A 13831-nucleotide genomic window follows, 5' to 3' on the forward strand; every position below is an offset into this window, starting at 1 on the left:
AGAGCTCACATTGGCCATGAAATCATACTTTAGCAAGCGTCTGTGTCCTCAGGAGAGGAGAGTAGGGGAGTACATGCCAACTATAGGCAACGGTTGTTCAATCTTCTGTCAGCACGTTGACATTTTAATGACCATACAGTTTAATAAGTAGAACTATGGACTGCAAAACCAAGCCATCAAAGGGTAATGCCATGGACAACTCACAGGAGAGAATATCTATGGTTTAAACTGTACCTCACCTGCATTCCACACGTTTGATTTTGGTCTAAAACTCACCACCCGATCACCCAGTTAACCAATTTGGGGGTGCCCGTGATACAGAAGTAGTATCATTACCCCTGAGTCAGAAGACCCAGGTTCAAATCCCATCTGTTCCAAACGAGAAAGATTTTAAGAAAGACACAAAGCGCAATTTTTTTTTTTTACACAGGCAGTGGTTTGTGTGTGGAATGAACACCCAGAGGAAGTGACGGATTCAAGTACAGTTAAAACATTTAAAAGACATTTAGATAAGTTCATGAATAGGAAAGGTTTGGGAGGGAAATGGGCAATTGCAGGCACGTGGGACTAGTTTAGTTTGGGATTATGGTCAGCATGGACTGGCGGACTGAAGGGCTGCTTCCATGTTGTGTGACTCATGACTTGTCATGGTATATCTGAAGAAGTTGAAAAATTAAACGAATTGAACAATAGTTTACAACAATGACAGAAGCCAAAAAGGAGGGGAAAACAACGGAGAAGCTACATTAGCATGGTGTCTCTGTGTCTCTGTTTCTCTGTCTCAAGGGTATTAATGGACACTGCATGCTCCCTCTCCAAGAGTACCCAGGCATGAGCATAGCCATGAAAGAGGTGCAGGCACATGGGATTCTTCCCTTCTCTGCACCCGCTGCTCATACCTTAGGTGTGCCAAATCCCCTGGATAACTACCTTCTATTGTGTCCCAGTCACCAGACAAAAAGCTCAGAGGTGTTTGGTCTTTTCAACAGCTTTTGAAGGTTCAGATACTGACTGGTCCCAGCTTCTTCTTTCTCTTTAATGTCCTTCTATTGCTTTCTTATTCTGCCCCTCTCTCTTCCTTTCCTGTTTCAAAACAGGATGAGTCATACAGTATAGAACCAGACCTTTTCGGTCCAACTCATCCATGCAGACCAGGTTTCCCAAACTAAACTAGACCCACTTGCCCATGTTTGACCCATGTCACTGAAACAATGTTGGAGATTGTGTTGTAACCAAAATTAGGATAAAATATAACTGTTCTATTCATTCACGGGATGAGTGTGTTGCTGGCTAGGCCAGCATTTATTGCTTATCCCTAATTGCCCCAGAGGGCAGTTAAGAGTCAGCCACATTGCTATGGGTCTGGAGTCACACGTAGGCCAGACCAAGTAAAGATGGCAGATTTCCTTCCCTAAAGGACATTAGTGAACCAGATGGGTTTTTCCATCAATGTTTTCATGGCCAGCATTGGACTCTGAAGTCAAGACTTTTTATTGGATTCAAATTCTACCATCTACCATGGCAGGGACTCCCAGTCTCTGGATTAATAGTCTAGTGATAATAACAGTGGGCCATCACCTCCTTTTAAACCAATCCATCTACTTTATAATGCAAATTCAAAGGTTTTATAACACACGCAGTTAAAGCAAAATCCCATTAATCCCAAAACCCTCCCTTATAAATTGAAAAGAAACAAGTTTTGTATCATGCCCAAAACAGCCCTGGTTTAGTTCCCAAAATACCACTCGTACAGTATTCATACAGCAGAGCCCCTGTGTTTAACACCTCCAGTAGGTTTAAGTCATTTGTGACTTCAACTTTTAGACTGGAACTGCAGGTTGCTTCTTCCTTGAGCTATCCTACACCTGCTTAAATGTATTCAGCTTTAAGTAACCTTTTCAGGGTTTTATCCCAACTTTCTGGTCTGGGGCTAGCAGTAGCTCATTGCTGTAAGGAAACCTAGTTCATTATATATCCTTCCTTCTCAGGACTACTGGTCTACACTGAAATCCTATTTCAAGGACTTCACAGAACTGTCCCACTTTAAGTTTAAAAATAAAGTGATACTAAACATCTCCCACTCTTTAAGCTGAGTGTTTCCCTCAAGCTTAAAAAAAAGTTTCAACAATCTAAAACACAAAACAATTGAAGATAAATGAAAACGGTCCATTGGTGGTGCACAAAAACCCATTCCCTCTAAAGATAGGCCTCAGAATTGTTTTAAAAGGAAATTCAGTGGCTACAGAAATTCTTGCAAGTTAATTATTTACTTCAGATGTAAAGAAAACCTACTGGTCAGTAACTGAAAATACCAGAAATACAGACTTAAGATGTATTTTTTAATAGAACGTATATTCCACAGTTTGCAAAGTAGAATGCAAGATGCTGTTGAATCCCAGAAAGGATTAGTCTGTGAAATGTATACCCCTTAAAATGTCTGTCTGTGTCTGCTTGCTATTCTGCATAAGGTAAAGGATAGGTTGGAAACACACTACCTTCTGATCAAACACCTCTTTTCTGAACTGCCATTAATACGTTCTTTAAAAAAAATTACAGTAATTGGACTTTCAAAGATTTCTGGCAGCTAGGTTAAATACAGCTGTCCATTTTTTTTTTATTATTGCACAGAATGAGCTGTGTTGTTTGAAAGGTCCTTGTTTCTTTTCCCCCCTGGTGACAGTCATAGAGTCCTACAGCATGGAGATAGGCCCTTCTGACCAAAATGTCTTCGCATGCTAACCCTGTTTCCCTGAACTTGGCCCATATCCTCCTAAACCTTTCCTATCCACGTATTCATCCAAATGCCTTTAAAATGTTGTTAATGTACCCACCTCAACCACTTCCACTGGCAGCTCATTCCATATGCGACCACGCTCTGTGTAAAATAGTTGCCCCTCTGGTTCCCATGTATTCTTTCCCCTCTTACCTTAAACTGATGCCCTCTAGTCCTTGATTCCCCAACCCTGGGGAAAAAGACTGAGTGCATTCACCCTATCCGTGCCTGTCATGATCTTATACGATCCCCTCTGTCTCCTTTGCTCGAAAGAAAAAAAGTCCTAGCTAGGAGACAGTCCCCTTCGCTACCATTCCCACTTTTAAACAAAATCACATTCACCAGAATCCTATTTGGAAACCTTTTCCAAATCTTGATCAAGCTTTTTGGAAACAATTTTTGAGCATTTGATCTGATCTTTGGCAGCATCTTCCAAACCTGCAGCCTTTAGCCCTCGAGGGACAATGACCCAGCAGACGTCTGGGAGCACCACTCCCTCCAAGCCTCATACAATCCTGACTGAGCTGTATTGACCATTCCTTTCCTGTTGCTGGTTCAAACTTTCGGGACTCCCTCCTCATAGCAGTGTGGATGTCCCTGTGCTACACAGAATATAGAGGTTCGAGAAGACAGCTCACCACCACCTACATTGTTTGAAAGAGTGCTGGTTTTCTTCAGGTTTGAAGTGGCTGACTGCAGAGAACTGAGAGAGAGTGCGGTTTAGCTGCTGCGGACCTACTGGTTTCTCCTCTTGTGGCCTGACAAAGCTTTCCTTCATCTTGTTCACAGCCCAAGCTGTTCAGGCACCTGTTGGCAGGCGGAGGACCTCTTGTCATTTGATCATTGGTCCCTAGTCTGCAAACCAAACAGCCTCACTTAGAAACAGCACCTCGTCTCCAGTTCGATTGCACATTGTTGGTATCCACAGCTGCACAGAGTTCATAAATCAAATTTCTTACTTTCAAAACATGCAGCTGTGCTTTCCCACTTCAGTCCACAGTTAAAAAGCACAAAAAGATAAGAATACCAGTCTTTACACATGAATTAAAAATACATTTTTTTAAGAAAAGCTCATCTCTCCCCAATATGATCCTCTTATTCTTCTGTCACGGTTTAACCTGAATATTATTGCATCTTCATTACTTGGTCTCTTCCCACTTAGATTTTGTTTCTTGATCTCTACATCACCCCCGCCAGAGTTTATTCAGCTGAAACTTCTCTAGTCCAATCAATTACCGACCTTTTTTGAGGCTTGAGGACCCCAAGTCCGCTGTTGCTTTGCATTAGTTTTTTTTTTAAATTCATTCACGGGATGTGGGCATTGCTGGCTAGTCCAGCATTTACTGCCCATCCCTAATTGCCCAGAGAGAAGTTAAGAGTCAAGCACATTGTTGTGGGTCTGGAGTAGTATGTAGGCCAGACCAGGTAAGGATAGTTTCCATTCTTAAAGGACATTAGGGAACCAGATGGGTGTTTCCCGACAATCGACAATGGATTCATGGTCATCATTAGTGTCTCAATTCCAGCTATTTTACTGAATTTAATTCTACCATGTGCTGTGGCGGGGTTTGAACCCAGGGCCCTGGAACAATACCTGGGTTCTGGGTTAACAGACCAACAATAATACCATAAGGCCATCATCTCCCTTCCTAGTTTATTTATCTGGTTTGTTCTTTTTTTTTTTTTTTTTTTTGTCTCTCCTTCGCTTCCCTTCCCTTAGACTGATGAAACTGAAGATGGAGAAGGAGACAATGGAGGCAGAGATGAGAGACCTGCAGGATGAAATGGCTGCCATGCACAAAGAGCTGAGAAGTAGCAGAAAATCCACCGCAGACAGTGGGGACACTGAGATTTTATCAGTACGTGGCTTACCAATATCCCTCTAAGCTGCGCAGATGCTCGGCTGCTGGGAAACTTGTGCATGTTGATCAGCGTATGCATGAATGACTTCTGGCATCGCTGCTGAGCAAGGACCTTGAAGGACAGCGCAGTGATTTGATTTATTGTTGTCACGTGTATCCATGTACAATGAAAACCTTTGTTTTGCGAGCAGTACAGGCAGGTCATAACAAACGAGACACACAGATCATAGGACAGTGTGAGGCACACAAGGTTACGACTGCACAGGAGGTGCACAAAAGCAAGGTCAACACTGGATTTACAATTAGAGAGGTCCATTCACCAGTCTTAATAACAACAGGGAAGAAGCTGTTCTTGAACCTGTTGGCGCTTGTGTTCAAGCTTCGGTATCTTCTCCCTGACGGAAAAGGTTGGAAGAGAGCAGCAGAAAACTCACAGGGAATATTGATAGAAATACAAGGAGCATGTGCAGGCTGTGAAATCATGGTGGATCTGTGACCTAACTCCCTCCTTTGTGCTATATCCCTTACTTCCACAGGTTAAAAACTATCCCCCTCTAATTTTAAAATTGTGTTTGCTTATGGGTGGGGTTTGGATCTAAACCAGGGAGAGATACTGTCAGAATAAGAGACCACTTAGGACTGAGATGAGGAGTATCTCCCTTCAGAGTGCTGAGTCTTTTGGAATTCTTTGTCCCATAGAGCTACGAAGGCTCGGTCATCAAGTATTGAAGGCAGAGATGAACATGTTTCCAGATATTAAAGATCTAAAGAGAGAGAGGGTTAGTGCAGGGAGGTAGTGTTGAAATAAGATCAGCAATTATTTAATGGGTTTGAAGGGCTGAATGGAACACTGTTCCTCCTAGTCTTATTCTTATGTTCTTATCCAGTGGTGGCTTTCAAACTGGGTTTGGCTGACTATTCATTTACAGGGTTACAGAGAAAGGGTTGGGATGGATTAGGTGCCAGTTGCTCTCTAATCGGGCTGAATGTTCCCCTTGCATGCTGTAATTGTTCTGCGATTGGGGCTGATGATATTGTGGATGTAGCACATGGACTGCAGTGTTTCAAGAAGGCAGCTCATCACCACCACCACCTTTGCCAGGGGTGGGTAATAAACACTAGCTCAGCCAGCGACACCCACATCCCATGATTGAATTTTAAATAAAATTAATTGGCTAACTCTTCCGAAGTGCTGGGGGTCACGTAGGACTGAATGGGCTCCATCCCTTCAACAGTGCTACTTCCTTCTGACAGGAGCTAACAAGGACGAAAGAGGAACTGGACATGGTTGCCACTGCAAAACAAACCATGGAAGACATCCTGAGGCAGAAGGAAAGAGAGCTGACGGCCCTGAAGGGGGTTCTGAAGGAAGAAGTGTCCAGCCATGATAGGGCGATGGAAGACCTTACAGCCCAGTACCAGAAGGATATGGAACAACTCAGGAAAAATTTTGACGATGTGTCACAGGTTGGTGAAAACATGTTCTTTTCCTTTGAGCTGCCTCCCTCACTGTTTTGCTGTGGTGATTTTAAGACATGTTGTGCTTGGAGACCCAAACTGGGAAACCAATAAGCTGATTCCTGGAATGAAGGAGTTTGTCTCGAGGGAATCTTGAACTGTTTGGGCACGTACCCGTTGGAATTTAGAAGACAGAGGTGTTCTTGCTCTCGCACGTATGATTCTGAGCAGGAGGTTTGACAGAGTGGGTGCTGCCCCTTTGTGGGGGAATCTAGGGCAAGGTGGGGTATAGCTTCAGAATAAGGTATCTCCCATTTAGGATCCTCTGACAGAAAAAATATCTCATCATTTCCGTTTTGAGCCTTTGTAATTCTGTCGCTTAGAGAGCAGTGGAGGCTGGGTCACAGCATGTATTCCAGGCTGAGTTAGACTGACTGCATTTTCTTTGTCCACTGCTAGATTTGCAAATTCATAAAACTGATGTGAGCCTTTGTTGCAAAGGGATTGCAGTGCAGGATTTAAAAAAAAAAAAAGGTCTTGTTATGGTTGTACAGGGTTTTGTTGAGACTATATCTGGAATACTGGGTGCAGTTTTGGTCTCCACATTTAAGAAAATATATACTGCACTGGAGATGTTAGACAGATGTTCAGGAAATTAGCCCCTGGGTTGAGAGCATCGTCCTATGATGAGAGGCTGACTTAAATTGAGTCAATATTCTCAGAGCCACCCAGAGATGAAAGACTACCTCACATTTGGGGCAGCATGGTGGCTCACTGGTTAACACTGCTGCCTCACAGCGCCAGGGACCTGGGTTCAATTCCACCCTCGGGCAACTGTCTGTGTGGAGTCTGCACCTTCTCCCCATGTCTGCGTGGGTTTCCTCCGGGTACTCCGGTTTCCTCCCACAGTCCAGAGATGTGCAGGCTAGGTGGATTGGCCATGCTAAATTGCCCGTTGTGTTGAGGAATGTAAAGATTAGGTGGGTTATAGGGGGATGGGTCTGGGTGGGATGCTCCGAGGGTCGGTGTGGACTTGTTGAGCCAAAGGGCCTGTTCCTACACTGTAGGGGTTCTATGATTCAATGTAGTTTAGAAGAATGAGGCTGAAATGTCCAAGGATCTTGTTAGTATTGCATTTTACCAAAACAAACAAGGGCAGAATTTTATAAACCTAGGGCCTTGAGTAGTGTTGTAGAAAGAGAGACCTACGGGTTCGGTATGTAATTCTTTGAAATTTGTGTTACAGGTAGACAGGGTTGTTAAAGTGTTTAGCACGCTTGCCTACATGGCTTAGACCTTTTGAGTACAGGAGTTAGGACGTCATGTTGAGGTTGTACAGGATGTTGGTGAGGCCTCTTCTGGAGTACTGTATCCAGTCTGGTCGCCCAGTATAGAAATTTATTAATTAGCTGGAGAGGGTTCAGGAGAGATTTTCCAGGATGTTGCTGGAAATGGAGATCGTCAGTTATAAGGAAAGGCTGGATAGGCCGGGACTCTTTTCACTGGAGGTGGGAGGTTGAGAGGTGACCTTAAAGAAGTTTATAAAATCCATAAGGTAAATGGCAGGTGTCTTCCCGCTAGGGTGGGGGATTTCACGATTGGGGACATATTTTTAAGGTGAGGGGAGAAAGATTTACTGAAGAAATAGGGGCAACGTTTTTACACAGAGTGGTTTGTGTGAGGAATGAACTTCCTGAGGAAGTGGTGTATGTGGGTACAGTTACACTGTTTAAAAGACCTTTGGATAAGTACATGAATGGGGAAGGTTTGGAGCGATGTGGGACTGGTTTAGTTTGGGATTATGGTCGGCACAGACTGGTTGGACTGTTACTGTGCTGTATAACTCTATGATCTAAAGGGGCTTGCATACAAATTAACTAAGTACAGAAGTAAATTATTTGGCCTCTCTAGCCTACTGTATCATTTGATAAGACCATGGCTGAGCTCATGATTGTGTTTTGAATTCCTCATTCTCATCTACCTCCAATAACCTTAGATTCCTAATAGGCAAGGGAATCAATCTACTTCCACCTTTATTAAAAAGTTTCCTTGATCCTACCTCCACTTCCTTCTGAGGCAGAGAGCTCCAAAGGCTGTCAACCCTCTTGTAGGGAAAAAAAAATGCCTGTCATCTCAGTTCTAAAAGGATGATTCCCTAATTTCTAAGCAGTGCCCCCCGCTACCTCCTAGTTCTGGACTTGCCGAGAAGAGGAATCGTCCTTTCCAAGTCCACCTTGCCAAGAGCAATCAGGATCTTATTCACTTCAATCATATCACACCTCATTCTTCTAAATTCTATTGGAAAGAAGCCCAGTTGTCATTAGATAACTATTAGTCCAAGCTAGTAAACTTCTGAACTGCCTCCAGTACACTTACATCCTTCCTTGGATAAGAAGGCCAAAACTGCACAAGATACTTGAGATGTGCGCTCGCCAATGCCCTGTTTAACTGAAACAGAATATCCTTCCTTTAATGTTTAATTCCTCTTGTAACAAAGGATAGCATTCCATTAGCTGCCTTGCTTGTGCTGTACCTGCGGGCTAACCTCTTATAACTTGTGTGCGAGAACATGCTTTGTACCTCATTTCTGCAATCATTCTCCATTTAAGAAATGCCTTTTTTTTTCTCCTCATTATTCCTCCTGTCATGGTGAAAATCTTTGCATTTTCTTAGATGACACTCCCACCAGCCAGATTTTTGATCTCTCACTATCCCCATCTGCCTGCTTCATTGGTAGGGTAGATGATGAAAGATTTGTTACCTCTGATCAGGGAATGTAAAGCGCAGGAGCACAGTCTCAGGATAAGGGGTTGGCCATTTCGGGCTGAAATGAGGAGGAATTTCTTGATTTGGAAGGTTGTGATCTAGAAGGAGACCCCATCGCTGAACACAATTAAGGCTGTGGTTGACGTGTTTGGTCTCTTGGGGAGTCGTGGGATATGGAGAGCATAGGATGGCAAGATGGACTTGAAATCCAGGATTGGACATGGTCACGTAGAATGGTGGAGCAGGCTTGACAGGCCGAACGGAATACTTGAACTACTTCCCATGTCCTCATCAGGCAGGTTTGCAAGGAGCAATGTGTGCTGATGATTCCAAACCTTGCATCAGAACGGTCATGCTGACTGAAATGTGATCTTACACGGAATCTGGTTCCCCTCCTCCCTCCCTTCTCTGCAGGGACCATCACTCTGAATCAGATAGGACAGACAGCAGCTCCATTGTTTTAGTTGGACCGTTGTCTGGGAGGCAGTTGGGATAAGAGACTGTGTTGCAGGAGGAAAATGAAAATGCTGACTGGCGTGGATTGGCCACTCTTGTGCATAAAAGATGTTGAACTGTCTGTCGGGGATGGGCAGACAGACCGTGAAAAGCATTGCTTCCCTTTTTATTCTCTGTGAACAAACAAGTTCTTTTGAGGCGCACGGTCCTGGTGATTAATTCCACTCCAGTGACTGCATCAGTCATTATGTTTCAAACTGAAATACACTTTTGGCCAGGCGTTGAAAAGAAGCTACATTGTTAATCTTAATGACAGTATGTCACATACATCGATTTAATAAAAAAGGCCTCTTGGGAACGGAATGGGGTAAGATCTTCAAGAAAGGTAAACGGAAGGACTCTGCTAAGCACATACTTGGTCATCTTCAAATGCCCGACTGACACCACCTATTTCCTCAGTATGTGGGTGGCAGCTGCTCAGTGTTGCATCATTTCCAAATGAGAGGAAGAACGGGTAATGTGTTTCATAATCTCTCAAATCACAGGAGAGGTGGCAAACTATATATTATGTGGCTCTGCCTTCACCGGGAGAAGTCATTTGGCCTCTCTCCTCCATGCCTATATTTATACTCTATGCGAGATTCCTCCCAACCCCTACCCCTCATTTTGTATCACACTATCCGCCAATCCATGTCGCCACTTTCCACTTCAGTGTGTCTCTCCGTCTATACTTCTCGCTGCCTCAGGAAGGCAACCAAAATAATCAAAGACCCTCCCACCCTGGTTGCATTTGCTTCCAACCTCACTAGTGTGGCAGAAGATACAAAAGCTGTATCATGTGCCCCTAACAGATTCAAGAACAGCTTCTTCCCTTCTGTTGTTAAGACTTCTGAGTGGACCTCTCAAATATTAAATTGAACATTGATCTTGCTCTTTGTGCACCTTCTCTGCAGACATTGTATTCCTTACTCTGTTCTTTTACCCTAATGCATTTTATATGGTATGTTCTGTCTGTGCTGCATGCAAAACAGAAGTTTACACTGTGTACTAGGTACATATGACAGTAATACATCAGAACAAAAATCTGCTGTTCGCTTCGACCAGTTCCTGTTGGGATGAGTCCCACATTCTCCATGCTCTCTGGGATGAAGATGTTTCACCTGAATTCCTGATTGGATTGATTGGTGACTGTCCTATGATGTTGCCCTTTCAATGTTCTGGTCTCCTACACCCCCACAAGTGGAAACAACTTCTCTGCATCTCACCTATCAAACTTTTCAGAATGATGATGGTTACAACCTCAGCTGATGCTACTACTGGACAGAATGAAAACTAATGGATCATTTTTGAAAAAACATTTAAATGATTGTCACTCACTGAAATGTAAGTATATGCAGCTGCAGATTTTCTTTAACAACGAACAAAGGTTTATCACATCAAAGAAAAAAAGCAAGCAATCTCCATATGGAACACAGTTGAAAGATCTTAAAACACACAACAACATCACCTTACAGTATGTCAAATCCAGAGAACTTATCCTTCCATATCAAATCTTTAGGTTCCAATTAGTTGCTCCTTCCTGGTTGCGTCCCGTGAACTGTGGAGTCTACTTGCAAAGAGTCATACAGCATGGAAAAGACCTTTTCAGTCCAACCAGTCCATGCTGACCATAATCCCAATATAGACTAGTCCCATCCACCTATGTTTGGTCCACATCCATCCTAACATTCCTTATTGTTGTGCTTATCCAAATGTCTTTTAAATGTTGTAGCGTTACCTGCATCCACAACTTGCTCTCGCAGTTCATTCCTGTACCACTCTGTATTTTAAAAAAAAAAATGCCCCTCATGTCTTTTTTAAATCTTTCTCCTCTCAACTTAAAAATATGCCCCCTAATCTTGAAATCCCCCAGCCTAGGGAAAAGACACCTGCCATTCATTGTATGATTTTATAAACCTCCGTAAGGCCACGTCTCAACCTCCTATATTCCAGTGGAAAAATGGCCCAACCTATCCAGCCTCTCAATATACTCAAAACTCTCCATTCCTGGCAACACCCTGTTAGATCTCTTCTGACCCCTCTCCAGCTTAATATCCTTCCTATAGCAGGGAGACCAAAGTTGGACACAGTACTCCAGAAGAGGCCTCACCAATGTCTTATACAACCTCAACATAACGTCCCAACTCCATACTCAAAAGTTCTGAGCAATGAAGGCAAGCATGCTAAATGCCTTCTTAACCAGCCTGTCTACATGTGATGCAAACTTCAAAGAATTATGTACCTGAACCCCTGGGTGTCTCTGTTCTACAACACTACCCAAAATCGTACTTTCTTTTTTAAAAAAAAAAAAAAAAAAAAGTCTTGCACGAATTCTCACGACACAGTAAACTTTCTCCCTCTCTTTTCTACTGATTCCTAACTGAATGCTTCTGATCGGGACGTTTCACGAGTTAAGCTTTTACAGCAAGCTAGGAACACAAGAACAGGCATGGCCATTCAGCCTCTTGAGCCTGTTCCACCTTTGTGAGATCATGCCTGATCTGTGGCCTTATACCTACCTTTTGGCCTGTATTCCTTACCCTATTACCATTGTTAAAGTATTAAGTGAGCTTTCCCTGTACTGTCCTCAACTCTTTGCTCAGAGGGGACCTATTTTTGCTTCCATATTCACCCACATCACTTCCAAAACTGCCCTGAAAGATTTTAATCTCTGGATTTTTCCAAGCCAAAATTGATCTTCCATTATTCTAAACTAAAAGCAAGCTAATGTTTTTTCCTATCTACTATTCCTGTTCATACGCTCCACAGTATGAACAAGAAGTCTTTTACGAACGCTCCAGGTGGTTCGCAGTCACCTCTCTGACACATATTGGATTAGGTCTCTGTGCCAGAGGACTCTGACATTGTTTTTGTTTTTCTTCTGAACCTTTTACCAAAAGTAAGCTTAGGAACTCTCTCCCTAAGCCACTATATTTCTATATCATATCGCCTTTTAAGTTGTTCTTTGAGACCTAACTCTTTAGCCGTGCTTTGACCGTCTACCATTTCCGATTCGATGTCCAGTTTTATTTTACAGGTAGTTCTCCTATAATGTGATAGTTGTGTTCTTGTGTGACCTCGTGCTATCGAAAATCGTGTGGTAGGCAAATCACTATACTTGTACAGTAGAAAGTTCGCGTTATCCAAATAGCATTCACTATTCATCAATCGTGTTACAGCCAATTTGCATTAACAAAACACATAGCAGAACTACCTGTACAACAGTCTTATGAAACCCTTTGGGATGTTTTATTCGCCTACAAGACACTATATTAAGACACAGTAATACTTTGCAGTGATTTAAGTGTTCTCTATGTCTCTTTTTGGAAATGTAGACGCAGCAGAATGTGGAGTCTGAGAGGCAGAAGATAAACTCAATGATGCGCAACCTGCAGAAACAGCTGGAGGAGAGCACCGAGGAGACCGTGCACTGGAAGGAGATGTTTCAGAAAAACCGCGAGGAGCTACGCAACACCAAGCAGGAGTAAGTTGAGTTTCTAGTGCACAGTTTGGAGGGGGAGAAGGTTCCAATTGATTCCCAGTCATCCTTGTGAAAAGCAGAGGAGAGGATTGTGTCTTCATGCGCCTCCTGGGATTTGAGCATCGGCTCCGAGCTGCCATCCAGTGGAATGCTGAGGCGATGCAGCATTCTCAGACCTGGGACAAGAGAAAGGCGTGCATTTTATTTGTGGTACCTTTCACAACCTCAGGACATCCCAAAGTGTATTACACCCAGTGTTGTGCTACCCTGCTGTAATGGAGGAAATGTCCAATCCGTTTGCCCACTGCAAACTCCCATAATGACCCAGATAATCTATTTTTAAAATTATGTTGGTTGCAGGATAAATGATGGCCGAAGAATGACACACACTTAAGACCTCGCTTCTTCCATTAGCAGCCATGCTATCTGTACAGCAGCCAGCATAATCAAAGACCCCTCCCACCCTGGTTATACTTTCTTCCAACCTCTTCCATCAGCCAGAAGGTGCTAAAGCTAAAGCACACATACCAACAGATTTCAACAGCAGCTTCTTTCCTGCTGTTATCATACTTCAGAATGGACCTCTCAAATTTTAAATTTAATGTTGATCTCGCGCTTTATGCACCTTCTCTGCAGCCGTAACATTGCATTCCTCGCTCTGTCCTACTGTCCTAATGGACTTTTGTATGGTATGATCTGCTTGTACTGCATTCAAAACGCAACATTTCACTGTAGCTAGGTACATGTGACAATTATAAATAAAATCTTATATGACCTCTTGAGGGCAGACAGGGACATCTGTTTAATGTGCATTCTGAAAAATGGCACCTCTGACAGTGCACTACAGCTTCAGCACTGACCCTCCCTCAGCACAGTACTGATGCCTGAAATACTGTGTAAGCTTCTGCAGTGCAACTTGAACCTAGTAACTGACAGGCAAGGTTGCTGCCCACTGAGCCACACCTACGTTCCTCTGGATCGTTTATTTAAATCACT

The 13831-nt window shown here is 43.2% G+C and overlaps 1 protein-coding gene across 4 annotated transcripts in view; it reads left to right on the plus strand.

Moving 5' to 3' along the window:
• Positions 1 to 13831, plus strand: part of cgnb (cingulin b) — a 151354-nt gene that overhangs the window by 94085 nt on the left and 43438 nt on the right. For all 4 annotated transcript variants that reach the window (XM_048620358.1, XM_048620361.1, XM_048620359.1 and 1 more), the window contains exons 7-9: positions 4494 to 4632; positions 5890 to 6102; positions 12690 to 12838. In XM_048620358.1, coding sequence (XP_048476315.1) covers positions 4494 to 4632; positions 5890 to 6102; positions 12690 to 12838 — 501 coding nt within the window. The remainder of the gene's footprint in view (positions 1 to 4493; positions 4633 to 5889; positions 6103 to 12689; positions 12839 to 13831) is intronic.

Source organism: Rhincodon typus, chromosome 46 (genome assembly GCF_021869965.1).
Source record: "Rhincodon typus isolate 14 chromosome 46, sRhiTyp1.1, whole genome shotgun sequence".
NCBI classification, from domain to species: domain Eukaryota; kingdom Metazoa; phylum Chordata; class Chondrichthyes; order Orectolobiformes; family Rhincodontidae; genus Rhincodon; species Rhincodon typus.